General features: G+C 39.3%; 3 protein-coding genes across 9 annotated transcripts; 2 read left to right on the plus strand and 1 right to left on the minus strand.

Moving 5' to 3' along the window:
* Positions 1-2,155: 2,155 nt before the first annotated feature.
* LOC106658263 (GTP-binding protein 1) lies at positions 2,156-6,877 on the plus strand. Of its 4 annotated transcripts, none has more exons than XM_014380131.2 (11): positions 2,156-2,333; positions 3,281-3,608; positions 3,679-3,790; positions 3,859-4,039; positions 4,125-4,303; positions 4,380-4,532; positions 4,608-4,857; positions 4,931-5,075; positions 5,150-5,468; positions 5,549-5,820; positions 5,894-6,877. In XM_014380131.2, exons 2-11 carry the CDS (start codon positions 3,504-3,506, stop codon positions 6,077-6,079), a joined length of 1,902 nt encoding a protein of 633 aa, XP_014235617.1. In that variant the 5' UTR covers positions 2,156-2,333; positions 3,281-3,503; the 3' UTR covers positions 6,080-6,877. The 4 variants fall into 4 exon arrangements, with proteins under 4 accessions (XP_014235617.1, XP_014235613.1, XP_014235616.1 ...); XM_014380127.2 differs by having other exon boundaries at positions 2,156-2,329; XM_014380130.2 differs by lacking the exon at positions 2,156-2,333 and adding an exon at positions 2,360-2,586.
* Positions 6,878-6,967: 90 nt separating this feature from the next.
* LOC106658264 (probable E3 ubiquitin-protein ligase MGRN1) lies at positions 6,968-10,426 on the minus strand. The gene is made up of 9 exons (XM_023460824.1): positions 9,777-10,426; positions 9,552-9,670; positions 9,205-9,467; positions 8,985-9,126; positions 8,705-8,908; positions 8,381-8,620; positions 8,134-8,294; positions 7,793-8,066; positions 6,968-7,727 (listed from the first exon to the last, which is right to left on the minus strand). The coding sequence occupies exons 1-9, from the start codon at positions 9,862-9,864 to the stop codon at positions 7,548-7,550; spliced, it is 1,671 nt and encodes a 556-aa protein (XP_023316592.1). The 5' UTR covers positions 9,865-10,426; the 3' UTR covers positions 6,968-7,547.
* A 40-nt stretch (positions 10,427-10,466) lies between these two features.
* Positions 10,467-15,649, plus strand: LOC106658261 (sorting nexin-29). 4 transcript variants are annotated; one of them, XM_014380125.2, is made up of 5 exons: positions 10,467-11,599; positions 12,871-13,359; positions 13,437-14,711; positions 14,790-14,929; positions 15,054-15,649. In XM_014380125.2, the coding sequence occupies exons 1-5, from the start codon at positions 11,597-11,599 to the stop codon at positions 15,136-15,138; spliced, it is 1,992 nt and encodes a 663-aa protein (XP_014235611.1). In that variant the 5' UTR covers positions 10,467-11,596; the 3' UTR covers positions 15,139-15,649. The 4 variants fall into 4 exon arrangements, with proteins under 4 accessions (XP_014235611.1, XP_014235610.1, XP_014235612.1 ...); XM_014380124.2 differs by lacking the exon at positions 10,467-11,599 and adding an exon at positions 12,382-12,794 and having other exon boundaries at positions 12,854-13,359; XM_014380126.2 differs by lacking the exon at positions 10,467-11,599 and adding an exon at positions 12,382-12,794.
* Positions 15,650-18,219: the final 2,570 nt, after the last annotated feature.

Here is an 18,219-nt window from a genome sequence, read left to right on the forward strand (position 1 = left end):
ATGCTGAGACACGGTGCTGAGCCCAATTTCGCCAACGAACAGGGACGAACTCCGCTGCATGTCATTTGCATGCGGGACGATGACAATGGTGAATTGACGAATACGTTATTCGAGATCTGCGACGAGAGAAATCAGCCGGTGGAGGTCGATGCTCGAGACCGTTCGGGACACACACCGTTGCACTATGCTCTGTGCAACGGCTGCAACAAGAAGGTAATAGAATTGTTGTTGAGAAAGGGCGCCAATCCGAATTTGGCCGACGGGGAAGGATTGACTGGTCTGCACTTGCTGTGCATGCACGAAAACGACAACGACTTGGCGACGTTTTTTTTCAAAATCAACGACGAATTGAATCAGCGGGTTCTGGTCAACGTCCAGGACAGTCTGGGTCACACACCTCTACATGTTGCTGTGTTCCGTGACCACGGCAACTTGATAGACATTCTGCTGACAAGAGGCGCCAATCCGTACTTGAGCGACGATGAGGGATTTACTCCTCTGCATACCATTTGCAACAAAGACGAGGACGATGGAATAATAGAGAGATTTTTCGAGGCCACGGGTAAGATGCAACAGACGGTGCAGATCGATGCCCGGGACAAGTTCGGCAACACACCATTACACTTGGCTCTGCGTTGCGGCAATATAGTGGCAACCGAATCACTGTTGAGACACGGCGCCGACTCAACTTTGGTTAACGAGGAAGGATCGACTCCTCTACATATTATTTGCACGACAGATCGTCATGACCACCTGGTGCGCATATTTTTTGAGATCATCTACGAAAAGAATCAAAAGGTGCAGATCGACGCCCGGGACAACGAGGGTCGCACGCCGCTTCAACTAGCTGTGGCGAATTTTTTGCCACACGCGGTCGATATACTTTTGGAGCTTGGTGCCGATCTGTCAAGCTTTGTTTTTCCCACCGACAGTTACTTTGGCAAGAGATTTAGCAAAGTGAGTGAAGATTCATTTAAATATCAATTGAGACGGGCATTAGGCGTCCTGGTCGTCGTCGAGCGTCTTGAAAAAGGAGGATACGAGCTGGATCTGAGCGATGCCCTAAAAATTATGAAATTTTTCGCTAAGCATGAATTTTACAAGAAGTCGCTGGATATTGAAAAATTTTGTTATAAAAACAAAAAGTTTCTAAGAAAAGCAATGCAATTGAATATAAGTAATCATCTTTCGTTGTGGGATATGACCTACATAAAACCCAAAGATCTGAAAAAATTAGTCACCAATTTGAACTACTTCGATTGGGGATCGAGCCTGGCTCATCCTTGGTGCTACTCCAAAAGTTTTAAAGAGGCGTTCGCCGTGTATTTGTGGAAGAAGCTATCGAGAAGATTCTTTCAAAATTGGGCACTGGATCATTTTTTGGTGCTGACACGATGCCGGCTGCCAGTCGAATGCAGTGACATGGTACTTGAGCATCTGGAGAACGAAGATTTATGGCGAATTTGCCTGGCTGCTACAGGCAAAAACTCCTGAATGTGATGAGCAATATTTTTTAATGTCTGGTGCTATGTACTGTAATGTTCCTTATTTTTCATATCATTTAAATCAATAAATTGTAAACTAAATATAAATCATTAACTTTCTGTAAATGAAGTATTTTTAGATTTAATTTTTTTATTTTTCTATTAAAAAAAATGAATTTGTTTATAATTTTAAGCATCAAGTACTGAGGCTTTTGATACGGCCTCCGAACCAACAAGCGGATTTCATTTATGGTCAAAATTTGTAAAAATATAAATTTATATTAAATAAAAATTAATATTTATGAAAATATAATTTACAATGAATTGAAACGACAATTTGAGTCTTTTTTATAGAATTTTTAACCTCCAGAAAAATTTTACCCAAAACTTATCCCTGAAATCCTTTACAGAGAAGAATTAGTGTAAGTGGAAACATTATATCGCAACAGAATAATTAATTAACTAAATCCTATTTCTCGAGGTTCAAGTTTCATACGTAATGAAATAAAGTTTCATTAGCAAAACGAAACTTGCATTCGAAGTTAAGATTCGAACTTTTCAGCAGCGGGAACTGTCTGCTCGACGCGCATGAGCCGTGCGTGCGTGAATTTGCAATTGCACTCAGCCTCGCAGCCCCACTGTGTACACCTATTCGTACTAGCCAGAAAGAGAAGTCAAAAACTCGCGCACACAGTCTGTTACCGTGTGCTGCAACTAATACTGCATGCTCGCGTATTCGGATCGAACAAGATAATACAAGTACGGAAAACGAACGCACTGCATATGCGGACGACAGCGATTCGCAAACAGTTTCGTCAGCAATATTCCTTCGTCGTCGATAACGTGTAGGTATAGTTGAGGTTTCATTAATTGTATACGGCATTGAATCAAGGAAGCTTCGTATCGAGAGATCGTCGTAGACTGGCGGACTTTTTAGTGGCGCGTCGATTGTCCGTCGAATCACCTCGCGCGAGTCGCAATCTAATAAAAGCACCTCTCATCTGCCAGTGAATTTCTGTATACAACACACGTACTGCATATGCACTCTGTATGTGCCTCTTTTCAAACATATCGACTCACGATTTTGGACCACATATTGCACGTATGTAATTAAACTCGTTGTGGCATGCATCGAATGTACAAGTGTACCGTGAGCTTATAATTTCGCAGCTGTACATAGAAAGTCAAAGAGAACTTTTACTCTGCGCGATCGCCTATTATAGCGAGTGTTGATGTACGCGTGCAGCAGAGTCGCACGTCTGTTCGCGCAGCCTATACCTATATACTTAGGCACAAAGCAGCGTATTTTAGCATTTGATTCGTCGTTTTGCTCCCAACATTTCCTCCGTGCTCCGTTTTCGATCTGACGATTCGCGCGAGAAAGCCAAGAGAGTTGTTTTACGCGAGATATTGATTCCAATTGAAGCTGAACGGATATTAAGTGCTTTCATTGGTAGGTGCTCTTACTAAATCCTTCGTTCTACAGACCTTGAACTTTGCCTTTGTGCACTCTTTGGTGTCGCCTACGCAGCTGTTTCCTCGTATAGATATCGTCTGTGTTTTTCGATATTACGATCTTTTTTCTTTTACTTTACAACCCTCGCAATTCCTCACTCGTCTCATTGTTAATCAATATTTGCTTAAAACAAAGTTTTAATGTTATACATAATTATTCCTACATGCATGTTTATTTTTGACAAATACCTATATCCGCGATCGTTTAGTACGCGAGATAAGATGTTACATCAGTCTTACAAGTTACAATCAGTTGAATGATTCATTTTTTCACATTTCAGCTCAATGTTGTAGATTCACGAACTTCATTCTTTAAAAAAAGAATCATTCCAAACGTTCAAAACTTCAGTGATGCCTATGACAGAGGCATTTTCCTACACAAGACATTTTGGATTTAAATTTTGGAGAGCACGCATGCCAATAGAGTGTATTGTATCGATATAATCTGTAGAAGAAATCAAATTACATTGAATTTGGATACCATTAATTCATAATTGAGGAAATATGTCTACACCAACGGCGTCATTCCTACCAATGGTAGTTAATAAACAATTACCAGAAAAAGATAATTCAGGACCTGTTATTGACTATTCAAGCATCAGAGGAAAAGTAAGGTTTATTGGAAATGATCTACTTTATTCATAATTTTTATTCTTATTAAATTCTACATTCACTTTAGGATGTTTTAGTCAGCTCTACAGAAGATCAATATGAATTACTGCTTAAAAAATTAAAAGAGCGCATTCAAGATGGAGGTAGTGAAACCATTTTTGACATTGGAATTGGAGAAGGTATGTTCATTAGTTATTCTTCAATTTATTGTTGTCGACTCATCGTTAATATATCTTTTCAATGGTAGATGGCTCAGAGGATGGGCTGAAAGAAGATGAATATGAAGCTTCCGTTGCTACCTTACAATCACTTGCAGCTACATTGGAGGCTGATTGTGTATTACTGCGACAAACTAAAGTTGATCATGGACTCACAGGACAATACTTAGTTCGCAAAAGACTTGATCAACAAGATTTCTTGGAAATAAGGTATGAACTAATTTTAGCATGAGAAATACATTAAATAATTCAAAAAGTTAAAAGTATTTTTAAAATATTTAATTACTTTTTTTAGAGTTGCGGTTGTTGGAAATGTTGATGCTGGTAAATCAACATTACTTGGAGTTTTAACACATGGAGAATTGGACAATGGAAGAGGCTTAGCACGGCAAAAACTATTTCGTCACAAACATGAAGCTGAGACTGGTCGGACAAGTTCTGTAGGAAATGATATTCTTGGTTTTGACAGCGTGGGTCAGTAATATTTATTTATAATAAAATGAACTTTTTATTGAAGACATTTTTAATTTTTATTTACAATTTTTTACAGGAAATGTTGTAAATAAACCTGAACATGGTTCTTTGGACTGGGTTAAAATTTGTGAAAAGTCTTCCAAAGTTATAACTTTCATTGATTTAGCTGGCCATGAACGTTATTTAAAAACTACTGTTTTTGGAATGACTGGTCATGCACCAGATTTTGGTGAGTTTAATGTTCTAACCAAAATTTTTATAAAAGTATAATTTCACTTCTAATTGATGATTTAATTTTGATTAGGAATGCTTATGGTTGGAGCAAATGCAGGTATCGTAGGTATGACTAAAGAGCATCTAGGATTGGCATTAGCTCTATCAGTTCCAGTTTTTGTAGTAGTGACAAAAATTGATATGTGCCCACCAAATGTCTTGCAAGAAAATTTGAGACTACTGGTCAGAATACTAAAATCACCCGGTTGTAGAAAAGTCCCTGTTACAGTAAAAACTCCTGACGATGTTGTAGTTAGTGCAACAAATTTTGTTTCAGAAAGGTAAAGTGTCATGCATGAAAATATTAATCTTATTATGACTTGGTATAGATTTATGTTCTCCTTATGTTTCTAGACTGTGTCCAATTTTCCAAGTATCTAATGTTAACGGAGAAAATTTGGATCTTCTGAAAATGTTTTTAAATCTCTTGACTGCCAGAATCACTAGTCACGACGACGAACCAGCAGAATTTCAAATTGATGACACATACTCAGTTCCTGTAAGAAAATGAGTCTGCATAGTTTTTTAAAATAATCTTTTACTCTGAATAACTTTTGTAACATTTTATTTTAGGGGGTCGGAACAGTGGTATCTGGTACAACTCTCAAGGGTGTCATTAAGTTGAATGACACACTACTCTTAGGACCTGACCCTCTGGGACATTTTCAAGCAATAGCAGTAAAAAGCATCCATAGAAAAAGGATGCCTGTTCGTGAAGTTCGTGGAGGTCAAACAGCAAGCTTTGCTTTGAAAAAAATTAAAAGATCTCAAATTAGAAAAGGAATGGTAATGGTGTCACCTGCTCTTAATCCTCAAGCTTGTTGGGAATTCGAAGGCGAAATTTTAGTGCTACACCACCCAACAACGATCAGCTCTCGCTATCAAGCTATGGGTAAATTTTCATTATTATAAGCAAAAAATTATTTCATATTTTTAAATTAAAATTCGTGAACTACTTTTTTTTTACTTTAGTTCACTGCGGAAGTATCCGTCAAACTGCATCGATTTTATCCATGTCTCAAGATTGTCTAAGGACTGGAGATAAGGCTCTTGTACACTTTAGGTTCATAAAACATCCAGAGTATATAAAACCAGGACAAAGAATGGTGTTCCGTGAAGGTCGAACTAAAGCTGTGGGTAATGTTTTGCGACTAATCCCTCATTCAGGACAAGGAAGTACACACACTGTAAGAACGAATAAACCCAACAAAATGCAGCAATCTCGTCAACACTCGAACTCGCAGGTAACTACAAACACGTTACCACATTTTATAGAAATTTTCGAAAAATAAACAATTTATATTAATTTATTTACAGAACTTAGATACCGTGGAAAGTAGTAATACCATAGAAACTCAAACAGCTAAACGCGAAAATACAGTACAAAAATCTGGATCGAATGTGGCTAAGAAAAGTAGAGGAAGAAGAGGAGGAAGACCTTCGAATTCTACAGGTGCTATTGTACAGCCACTTTCAGAGCAAAATCCTCCAGCAAATGTTTGAAGAGACCATCAAACTTTATCACCAGAATAATTAAGAGCAATCAGCACACCTGTGTTTATAAAATACCAATCGTGGTCATTCTCAAAAATCAACTTTTTTTTAAACTGTATCTCCTTACAATCCTTTCTAAATGCTGTCACTATCATCAAAATGCATCAAAAGGATTTTCATTTTTTTAAATATCCTTTAAATTATGACCACCAAGGTCTACTCAAAGTGATAGCTTGAAAATATAAAGAATCACCATATACAGTTTAATTTCAGAAATTAACGAGATCACAATATCTACGAATATTTGAAAAAATATTGACTTGAAAGTTTATGGTGTAGATTTTATGTTATTATCACTTTTCAAGCATCATTTTCATTCATTAATTTATATTACATGAAAGGCTCTGTGAGTCTAAAGAGAATTTTTTCTTTACATACACCTACTTTTGCTACAAAATCTAGTATGTAACTGTAAAAACTTAAAATGTATGAATATCTTTTACGAATTTCGTCAATACCTGGTATTTTATATCCTATATACAAATTATTAATCATAAGTTATAACGATACAAATATTTATATATAATGTGTCATGATGGATGTATGGTTCTTTAATGGTATTGAATTCATGATAATAAACAATGATAGAGTGAAAAATTATTTTCTAAAGAATTCGTTACGTTATAATTAAATCTCAGATTAGTCTCAGTAGCTGTATTAAATACTGCACAAAGTACTTTTCAAAATTTGAAATGTATTGTAAAATAAAATACAACTATAATTCGAATAAATATTATTGAATAACAACTTTGTTTGCTTGATTATATTTACATTTGAACCATTAAACTTTTTAAATTACTTCTCAAATTCTCTTATTATTATGCTTATTAACAAATAACAGAAAGCTTTAATTGGCTCACAATTCCTGACACATATAAAAACTATTGTTTGACTATTGTTCTTTTAAATTTTCTTGAGCACAATTTACCAACAAATTAAATGATGTTCGTGTTTACGTCGAAGTTATCAATATATACAGAGGATTAAGGAATGAACTTTTTTTGAATTCGTGACAATCAAAAATACACAACAAACGGTTGATGTACTTTGCAATTTTCACGTTCAATGATATTTTTCAGATTTAGAATAAATAAAGCACTCACATTACGGACTCAATAAAATATATATTGATTTCATGAAATCAATTATTTAAGAATAACAATTTCTTTAATTAAAATTTTCAAATACTTTTCTAGCTTTTTACAATTTATATTCTATTATAATTAATGATTTTAAAACTATAATTACGTATTGATTAGCATCTCTCTTTTAATATACATAATATTAATTAGTCTTATAAAACTTATTCTTAACTTACATCTAATTTTAAAAATTAGATTTATAAAAGTAATTTTATTTAAAAAATTAATAATATTGAAAAAAGTATCTACCAGTTGCACATAATTTGGATATGAATTTAACCAGAATTACCAGTGCTTTCTCCTGGGCTTTCAGTTTCATTGTTTGGCAATTCATCTTCCGTATCTATGTCACAAATTCTTCGATTTGGTGCGTCAATCGCATCGACACCACTCGTTGCATCATTCAACAGAGGAGACAATTTTTCAGCCTCACTATCTTCATCTTGATTTTGTACCTAATGAAAAATAACAATTATAAAGCAAACATATAAAATAACTTTTCTTGAATATCAAGACTTACTTCGTATACAGATGAAGGCTGCTTTTCGTTTACAAGTCTCAATGTATCCCTAGTTCTAATGTTTATTTTTTCACGGGAGTGATTGGTGGAAGATTTATTTCTGACAATTGGTGATCGATTATGAAGTTCTTTCTGAGATCCAGAATTTTCTCCTTTTGCAAGGAGAATAGACATGCGAATCTCGGGAGTTTGACAAGAAGTACTATTTGTTCTTTGAGATGAATCACTGTCTTTTGATAGGGCATGCTTCGATACTGGAGTTCGTTCGTTGGATCTAAAAATCAAGTAGAATTATTGAGTAAGAAAATATTTAAACGAAATTAAAACAATAATATACATACCTATTCAATACTTCTGCAGCTTGTGTTGCACTGGCTGTATCAGTATCTGGCGTTTCCGGAGATTCAGGTGGTAAAATTGTAGCTCTTGGAGTGTAAGGACCATTCAGTGCTTCAATTAAAGACACTGCTTCATATCCAGCTGGTATATTCTCACAGCTTCCCTAAAAACATTGATTTGAATCAAATATTTAGTCCAACTATGAAAAGCACAGTTAACAGAATAAACTTCCAATTATCATTTAATTACCTCTGGTAAAGGTGGATTGACTATTACAGAACCTGTTGCTTTTTGCAATGCCTTGATTTGAAGTAAAGCCCTAAATGGAGCTCGACAAATAGGACAATTATTAGCTTGATAACGGAGGGAATCGGCGCAACCATTACATAGGCACAAATGTCTACAGGGTAAAATCAAAGTATCTCTAACATCACACATGCAAATGACACACTCAGCACCATTATCTTCTGTATCATCATCATTTCCTTGCTGAAACATGAAAAGCAAAATATTATAATTTAATATAATTAATTATGAAAAAACTTATCGACAAAAAAAATTTAATAATTGAACCTTTGAATTTTCAGTATTTTTGTTTTCAATTCCGTAAATCTCTTGAAGCAAATAACATAAACCATCAACATACAGTTTTTGTTTTAAAGCTTTTAAAACATAAGAACCATCGGAATGTTTTTCAACAATAGCAATTGTTGTGTGGGATTGCTTAGGTTCATCGGAGCCTTCTTCTGCAACACAGTGGATAGCAATAGGAATGATCTAAGAAAATAAAACTCAATTAGTATGAGATGTAATGGTGCTGTATGATACAGATGAAAATATTTTCAAAATGTACTTCTCGTTCATTATTGTACAATAATTCCTCTTCATTAAATTGTGAAGGATCAAAAACATGCAAAGGTTGACTAAATAATTGATTTGCTCCTTTTTTATAGTAGTAAGTCTCTGAAGTCATAGTTGGATTCCTAGGTACATAACTGTAAACAAAGGATGTTATTTCTTAAAAGCTATCAATTACATTTTAAAGTAACATTACAATATTGAAAAGTCCTTACGTCACTCCTTTTGGAGTAAGTTCTTCAGTACAAAAATAATAAATGGTTATCGCACACCTAACATCACAGTCAAAAGTAAATTCAATATTGAATTTAAAGGTTTTTTTTTCAACATCTCCATCACCGAATTGCTTGACAGCGCTTTGCTGCACCGGTGATGACTTTTCAACATTTCTAACCAGACGTAAAGATTCCTTCCGAATATTCACTAAACTCTTCAAAGTTTTTGTAGGATCATTTGCCTGAGGGGGTGGATATGGAAACTAAAAAAACAGAAGTAAATTGCAGCCATGGTTATAAAAATTTTATAAAAAAATAACATAAAAAAAATGCAAACATGGACTCACGGGAGTTGGCCTGCTACCGAGAAAGTTGAGGTCGGTATTTTCGCCAAAAAGATAGGCCTCGGGTTGAGGGGTATCGAATCGCTCGCCTCCCATAATGAAGTGGCTGCCAAAGTAGTTGCCTGCACGTGAAACAAAAAAACAAAAGACCTCGTTGAGAAACGAAACTGGGCGTGGATAATCGAGGAAAAATCGCACCGCAAAACAATCGCACAAATCGACACTGACCTGTTCGAGGTGGATATTTGTATGCATGGTTAGAGACGATATCGACCTCTTCGACGCCAGCATTTTGTCGACTCGTGAATGATCCCATTATTATTGCTGTTGCTGTTTTTAGTGCTGCTGCGTGAAAAATCAACGGCTACAGCAATGATGGAGGCCAGCAATTTGCGATGATCAGCGATGACTGCAACTCACATGTATTACGTCTAGCCTTGTAGAGGCAGTTAGTGTAGCGGTACAGTGCAGCTACAGTGGCAGTGTAGCTACTTTTTTCGTCGTGATTGTTTGTCGATGTAAAGGCAGCAGCGACTCGCTCGTCGCGTACCGTACACGCATCTGTCAAGTGTCAAGTTGTAGTACGCGACGACACATAATAACAGCGCAGCGATACACAGTAGCGTCTGCTCGGCGTGTCTGGCGTTCAACTGCGGCGACGATAGACGCAAACACAAAAAAAAAAGCGGAGTCTACGGTAATTTAGATAACCGAACGCACGACAGTCTGCGATACATGAAAAAGCGCGAGATCAGGAACAACGAAAAGCAAAAAGCCATGCGCAAATGTGGGCGACTTTGGAAAGCCCGAGTATTTAGTATTCAGTACTCACAGCCAGCCTCAAAGCTCGTGCAGCAAAGAAGGAGGGAGCAGTGGTATACGCTGCGCTGCGTTAGAGCGAGCGAGAGGCATTATTAGCAGCAGTAGCAGCACAGCAAGAAGCGAGTCGTCTCGTCGTTGAAGCTGTGCAAGAGAAAGAAAGACAGGCGTAGCACACAAGCTCAGCGGAGTATATACTTTATACACACGCACACACAAAAGAAAAGATCAGTATTGCTCTTGTGTGTATATAACGCAGACGATCAGTTTTTCATCGAGACTCGGTGGCGAGCTATCTCGTGCCTGTCCGTATAGGTGAACCTTGTGCGTGAAAGCCGCGCAATTGCGTCAGTATCTTTGTATACAAGTGGACCCATGAAAAGAGCAACGCGTGTCGTGAAACCAAAAAACTGCAGTTTCAGTGCTGGGGATAGAAGCAGAAGCGTCGACGACAGTTCATATACATAATATAATGCGCGCTAGATGCAGCAGCGTGCAGTCGAGCGTCTTGTGAGTGAGTGAGAGAGAAAGAGAGAGAGAAATTGCAATGGAGCCCAAGTGCATCGCTGCCAATGGCATTTAGGATCGTATGCAACGACGACATCAACAACAACAACAACAGTAGGAGCAGCAGCTGCAATGGTCAGGATTAACAGTCGTCAATGACGAAAGTGCGATACAGTCGAATGATCATTTGAATATATCGACGTAGACTGCCGAGGAGAAAACTGCCAGCTGTACACGGCCAACTGACTCTGTGCTCAATACGCGCCTAAATGCACTCGTAGCTAGGCAGACGGAGAATAGATGTACGACGTCGAGAGATAGCTCTGGATTTCGAGAGTCTTTCTCGCGATCATAGCACGCATTATATCTCGAAAAAATTCGAAAGCTCAAATGGTCGCAGCCGAAACAAGTAGTTGCTCTCGCGGGACAGCGCATTAGGATTAATTGTACAGATCATTGAATAAAAAGTGCGAACTGTCGAGTGAGCTGCCCCATGAAATTGACGAAACGAGCCGTTGCAGCAGTACCACGACGACGACGAAGAAAACGAAAACGGCATTGTCCTGCAGTAGCAGCAGCAGCTGACGATCGAAATCATCACTGTCATCATCATCAGCAGCAGCAGCATCATCGCTCGTTCGCAACGAGCACGTGATAGCAATTCGAAAAATCTTACGGATCAAGCTCGATATTCAGCTAACTGCATCAAAGCGCCGTAACCAATGGTTCGTAAAAAATATCATTATAATATTAAATTTCACTCGTTTCGCGATACAGAGCTCCGTTTTTTTTCTCCTGTTCCTGTCATTGTCGCTCGCATGCGCGCGCGCGCGAACGACGCGAAGGCGCGCACGCGGATACGCGATAAATATTCATAACAAAGAGTTGAAAAAAAACCGCTCACTGCAGCACAAAGCGCGCGGAATAAAGTAGCAGCAGCAACGTGTGCCTTTGTGCAGCGACGAAGTGACCTGTACACGATGTACGGTAATATTATATAGTTATCAGTCATCGTGCGCCTCGGCGTATCCAATAATACAGCACATGCGTTTAGCAATTCTCTCTCTCTCTTTCTAGGTATATACATATAGTTATGAGGAAGTGATCGGGTACAATATCAGCACGTGTGTGTACGTATACAAAAGTTGGCAATCTCAAAATATATGTATCGCGCGCGCGACGCGTTGTCTGCTAACTCATAAATAAGCATGAGCTCGCCTATACACGCATTATAATATTGTGCACGTAATAACTGATAATGAGTGTATAGCGATCTCGTGTGCAGCAGCTGACAGACAAGTTGCGGATTCGAATATAATATCCGCGTTCAATTTTACATGCACACAATTATTCGCTGTAAAAAAATGTTTTATAGTTTTTGCGATGGATCGGCAATACGATCGTCGCAATCTCGCGTCTATATACAAAATTCATAATAATGTCGCAGCTGATTGTCGCTTCGAGATTATGATTATGATTTTGCCGAGCACGTCGGTAATCGAGCACTTAGATCGATACGTGAGGTCTGCGCGACTGCGATTTTCATCGATATCTCAAGTTGTAATCAACACACATGCCGCAGCGATATTAGTTCATACGAGAAGAGTTATGTCTCGTGTGTGCTGTTCACGGCACGTCGTCTTTATACTATCCTGACGCAGTTGATATTTATTTGCGACATCGAGTATAGCGCGAGAATCGATCCCGCGAATTCATCGTACTTGTTCTTTGGCCTGTAACGCGCAACTACCGGTGAATGACCGTTAACGCGCCTTAATTTCGTGTCTGTGCGTCTGCGTGTTTTTTTTTTCGTAAGAGTGAACTCGTTTTTATAAACAAACTCGGGCCCGCATCGACATGGTACGTTGCAGATTTATGTAACGATTCGACTCCAACCCGCAGCTGTTTAATCTGTTAAAAGTATATAAATAAGGCATAAAAAGTGCAATCGTAGCAGTGGTGCACGTGTTCGATAAAAGTCGGTGCAATGTTGCAGGCTCTCCGCATAATGTCGACGATACTCTCCGTCGAGGACGACAATTTCTCAGGCAGCGGCGGGGCGATTCGTCGACGAGGACAGAGCAACGGCAGCAGCAACAGCGAGGGATCGTCGTCGTCGAGCAGCCACCAGGACAAAGCCTTGGCGCGAGAACGCGAGGAGGTGCAGCGGGAGTTGCTCGGAGCCGCGCAACAGGTCCGAGAGCGCTTCAACGGGCGCGAGTTGGCCACCGAAGCCGACAGATGCGTGGCTAGGCTCTGCGGCGCCCTGGAGCGGGCCCTGGGACACGGACTGCGGCCCGCACCGGCGCCCGGCTTGGTCTCCTCGGCACTGGGTCAGCTGTCCGAGCTGGTGGGCGTCGGTTCCGCCGGCAGCAGTGGCTTCGCGAGCTCCTCGAGGCCCGGCAGCTTGGCCAGCTTTTGGCAGCTGGCGCGGGATCATTTGATCACCAGGCACGAGCGCGAGCGTTTCGAGACTCTCCGACACGTGAGTAATTTTTTTCATTGCTTTTTCATCCTAGTTGTTATCATTGAAGCTATAATGTGACTGTTGACTCGCTGTAGGTACGCACGGATGCAGGCCGTGCTCGAGCTTGGATACGCTCCGGTCTGAACGAGCGAAGCCTCGAGCGTCAGATTCTGGGTCTGCTGGCTCTGCCGCAGTCGGATCTTTTGGAGCACTATCTGCCCGGAGCGTTGCTGCTGGACCCGCAGCTGACGGAGCCTCTGCCGGGAATGGCGGCCGACTTGGCCACTGTCCTCTTCGCCGTGCGCATCGACCTCGAACTGCTGGATCAGCCGGAGGTCGCGACGACGGCACCCCCGGAGCCGGTGATCGAGGCGCCGACGCTGCAGCCACCGATGCAGCCACGACGTCAGATCGCGGCGCGTCTGGTGCGTCTGGACGACGACGACGACGACGACGAGGAAGACGACAGCAGCAGCGGAGCCCTGGCGACGGCCACGGCCTCGAACGACGAGGTGCTGCAAGCGCGGCTACTGACGCCTCTGGCCGATCCGGAGCACCTGGGCAGTCTGGAGCCGGTGATACCGTACGCCGAGTCGCCACCGACTCCGTTGCCGGCCATCGAGGCCATCGAGGATCAAGTCTCGCCACCGGCCGGTTTCGAGACCGAGTCGAATCCGCGGATAGCCGCACTGGCCGAGCTGCTGGAGCAGGCGCGCGACGACGCTCTGGCCAGTCGACAGCAATTGGCTCGGCTGCAGCGCCAGCAACAGAACTACCTGGACCGCCACGAGCTCCAGGAGCAGAGCTTGCGACGCGAGAACGAGCTGCTTCGCCAGCAGCTGCGCAAGTACGTGAGCGCCGTGCAGATGCTCAACGACCGGGCTGCCCTCGGCGAGGACGACCAACAGCAGCAGCAGCAGCAATCGCGCTCCGTCCTGGAGCAGTGTCCCGATTATCACCACGAGTCGAAGGAGTACGAGCGCAAGCTCGTCCAGGTGGCCGAGATGCACGCCGAGCTCATGGAGTTCAACGGCCGGCTGACGCGCCAACTCGGCGAGCGCGAGCACGAGGTCAGACTGCTGCGCGCCGAGCTCGAGTGCCTGCGCGGACCCGTCGAGGACCAGGACGACCGGATCCTGCGGCCCCTCGAGCCGGCCTGCCTCATCCACATCTGGATACCCTCGGTCTTCCTCACCGGCCAGCCGTCCGATCTCCACCACGTCTACCAGATTTACATTCGCATCAAGAGCACCGAGTGGAACATCTACCGGAGGTACGCGCAGTTTCACGCGCTCAATCGCAAGCTCAAAAAGATCGAGCCCGTCGTCTCGACTTTCGAGTTTCCACCCAAGAAGACCATCGGCAACAAGGTGAGTCGAGCGCGCCAATTATTAATTATCGTTTATGTTTGACGAATACGATTCTAAGCCTTTTCCATCCAATCGCAGGACCCAAGGTTCGTGGAGGAACGTCGTCAAAAGTTGCAGCTCTGGCTGAGACGCATCGTCAACCGAATATCGCACTGCTCAGCCGCCTTCACGGCACAGCCAGTCAAACAAACTCTCGTTATGCTCCTGCCATTCTTCGGGTAAAAATCATAAATCGAGGATATTCTTTTCCGGCTTTGTCACCGATTAGTCGCGCGCGCGTTTCCTGCGCCGAACTTGCATTCATTTCCATTCACATATTTTTTTTTTCTCTTTCATTTTCAGCGATTCGCCAGACGAACCAGACATCAAACAGACAAGGTCCGCCAGAAATGCTTACTCGTCCTCGCCGCAATACATGGGTTTGTAATTGCGATCGACATTTTTGTGCTCTTTAGTATGTAAGTGTGATTGTGTATGTGTATATACGTGAAACGTGTACTGTAAATACAGAAGGACGACTCTTATTTTATTCATAAGTACATTTTTCCATTAGTAGTATAACTGCGTGTACAAATTTGAGAATTTATAGTTAGTGCAATCCTTGTATATGGTATTCCAATGTGGAGACGCGATAATTTCTAAGTTTTTTGGAAGATGTATTTTTTATTCTGGGTGATTTGATTGGTGACAAGACCATTTTTTTCATTTTTCTCCCGTGTTTCTTATACATATTTACGCAACGTTTTTTCATCGTTGTAATTGGAGTATTATTATAGTGCCTAAGATGATAATTATAAGATATTATTGATATGGATTGTATCATTATTATTATTTATAAATAATTATTTGAAATAACATCATACATGTAATGATATTAATAGATAGTCTAAATGATGGAAAAAATTATTAATTAAAAGCTGGACTTTTATACAATTAAACTAGATTTGATCAAGTTTCATTATTTCCTTGTACACATATTACTTTAAAACATTATAGGAAGCTGATAGGGTAAATGCATGCTTCGTAATCAATAAGTTTTTGAAATTTCATTTATTTAAGGCGACTTGATAATATAAAAGGTACAGTATTTAATTTACATCATAAGTATTATAAAATAACCAAAAGGAGCTTACAAGTTACCACTACTACTGGAGCAAGTATATCGTAATTAAAAAAGTAGCATTTTGTATCTCAATATACAAAATATATATAACAACTGCTTTTTTAATGAGCAGCTTATGAGTCTTAGAAATATAAATTGCTGCTTTTAAATCTGTAAAGGAAAATGCATGAAAGTCAGTGAGATCGGTTTTATACACTTGACGCGTAATCGGGGATAGATGCTTGCGTGCGTCCACCCCGATTCTTAAAGGAGTCTTCAATATGAGACGCAACGCACATTTACACACTCGCGTGTCGCAGCAGAAATTATTTTTTTATTCCCTTCCATCGCATTCTACGTACGCAAAATTTTTTGTTCCAAAACATTGATAATTGCGCCTTATAATTATGCATCAGACAAACAATTTGCATTTATAGAATAATCGTTTTAATATCTATTTGATTACACCGCAACAGTTTGGCATTTATGAAACGCTTATAATTAGCATACAACTTGTATTTCATTAGTTTCTCCTTCTTTTCTTTTTTTGTTAACTTCACAAATGAATTTAATTGAGCCCTAGGATCATTACTACGAATGCGGTATAGATTGCTTTGGAAAAAAGTTGATCTGGAATTATTCTTACAATTTTTTTGTCCATGAATTTACTGGAAACGCGGTCCTAGGGTTGAGAGCATATTTCATTTTAATTGACAATAAACACTTAGCGTTTCTGAAACCTGCTCAGATTTATTCATTTCGAGAAGATATGTTAAGATCATACCGAAAATATTGAACACATGTTCACCTAACAATTCTTAATAAACTATTTATCTATACGTTTGACCCTAAGGATTTCTACTTGAAACGTTTATTTTTTATTTTTAATTACATTTTATAGTCTGCCGTCTGATAAAGAACCATGCGCATGTTAACATCCCGTACTTGTAATGCGCGTTTCAAGCTTCACATAATTTTTAAAATGGACAATATGTACGGAATTTCAATAAATGATGAGATGTAACGTGTGTCTCAATAAAAAGTAACATTTCAAATTTTGCCGCATCCCATCGGTCAGGATTCTCAGATTATTCGATGCTAATCTATGATATTATTGCACATTCAATGTTTTTACTTTAAACTCACGGCCGCCATTAATAGTTTTTGACATAATTTTTTTCTTGTTTTGCGAAATCAACTTCAGTATTTACAACTATATTTATGTAACTCCATGACACTCAGATTTTATATTTGTTAAGGCTAAAGTCTTTGATCTACTTAGTAATAACGAAGAGAGCATAGATTAGAGCCAGGTACTTACATGTAGGTAAATTTTTTTTACATTTCTTACGCCTAATACCGTAAATTTAAATTGAATTCTGAATTTAACACCGAACTGAGTGCTCTTCACAATTTTAATGAAAATCCTGACATTAAAAATTTGATCGATCGTTGATTACTCCAAAAAAGTTTCATTTGAAATGAATATTAAAACAATAGTTGTTCGATTTTATTGAATAACACGTGCGCTTCAATGATGTGAAAAAATACTGCATTTACTTCTCTGGCGTTAGGTGATTGGTCATTAGACCACGGTTAAGATTTGTTTATTTTCAAAATTTTTTGCAATGTTGAACGTCACATTTAACGTATGTGTAACGTACTATTTCTTTAAGTTTCAATTGAAAAAATATATGCTTACACGTTTTAATTTACAGAATAGTATTTTTCAATTCTATTATACAATTTTAAAACCATTCTGTGCGCGTCTACGTACTACATCTTTATTTTGTGAAAATAACATTTTTGTTCTTCATCGGTAAACGAACATATTCTATGTTAATGTATCTATCAACATTGCAAACTCGTCCAAAGTTTGTATGAAACTAAAAAATCAAATTAAAATTCTGTTATTTCAAGCATTCGTAGAAAAAATACAGAGACGAATAAATAAGCTAGTTCAATTAATTTGTTACCAGTGAATAAAACTTTTTTTTGAACTTTTGCTCTTTTATTGTTGAACATGTTATCGTTTTGTTTTTAATTATTTGTCGACCAACTATGAATTTCTAAACTGTTTTCATTATTACTCTCCACATATTTTCAATTGTCGTACAATACACACACTCACACACATAATACCACTATATTGTCAAATACATTAGTTGGGTTCTGCATGTTTGTGCCGTCTTATGAGATAAAATCGATATACAAATATTTCTATCATTCTTTTCTGGCATGATTTTCAATCACACTTGGGCACTGCACATTTTGCACTTATTTGAGTGGTAAAACTCTAAAAATAATACAAACTTGAAGGAAACATCCATACTAGAAAAGAAAAATTCAAAAATACGAGATCATGTTCAGACAACTGTTTAGTTCAAAGTAGTATCATGCTCAATG

The sequence above is a fragment of the Trichogramma pretiosum genome, unplaced genomic scaffold (assembly GCF_000599845.2).
Source record: "Trichogramma pretiosum strain Unisexual culture from Peru unplaced genomic scaffold, Tpre_2.0 scaffold6, whole genome shotgun sequence".
Classification (NCBI taxonomy): domain Eukaryota; kingdom Metazoa; phylum Arthropoda; class Insecta; order Hymenoptera; family Trichogrammatidae; genus Trichogramma; species Trichogramma pretiosum.

What these genes read in the sequence shown, in the direction of transcription:
- LOC106658263 (XM_014380131.2), top strand. Translation starts at nt 3,504, where the DNA reads ATGTCTACACCAACGGCGTCATTCCTACCAATGGTAGTTAATAAACAA. An exon ending in TGACATTGGAATTGGAGAAG is followed by an intron (nt 3,791 to 3,858) that starts GTATGTTCATTA and finishes TTTCAATGGTAG; the next exon opens with ATGGCTCAGAGGATGGGCTG. An exon ending in ATGACACATACTCAGTTCCT is followed by an intron (nt 5,076 to 5,149) that starts GTAAGAAAATGA and finishes ATTTTATTTTAG; the next exon opens with GGGGTCGGAACAGTGGTATC.
- LOC106658264 (XM_023460824.1), bottom strand. Translation starts at nt 9,864, where the DNA reads ATGGGATCATTCACGAGTCGACAAAATGCTGGCGTCGAAGAGGTCGAT. An exon ending in CTTACTCCAAAAGGAGTGAC is followed by an intron (nt 9,127 to 9,204) that starts GTAAGGACTTTT and finishes CTTTGTTTACAG; the next exon opens with TTATGTACCTAGGAATCCAA. An exon ending in TCAATCCACCTTTACCAGAG is followed by an intron (nt 8,295 to 8,380) that starts GTAATTAAATGA and finishes CAATGTTTTTAG; the next exon opens with GGAAGCTGTGAGAATATACC.
- LOC106658261 (XM_014380124.2), top strand. Translation starts at nt 12,862, where the DNA reads ATGTTGCAGGCTCTCCGCATAATGTCGACGATACTCTCCGTCGAGGAC. An exon ending in AGAAGACCATCGGCAACAAG is followed by an intron (nt 14,712 to 14,789) that starts GTGAGTCGAGCG and finishes ATCCAATCGCAG; the next exon opens with GACCCAAGGTTCGTGGAGGA. An exon ending in ATGCTCCTGCCATTCTTCGG is followed by an intron (nt 14,930 to 15,053) that starts GTAAAAATCATA and finishes TTTCATTTTCAG; the next exon opens with CGATTCGCCAGACGAACCAG.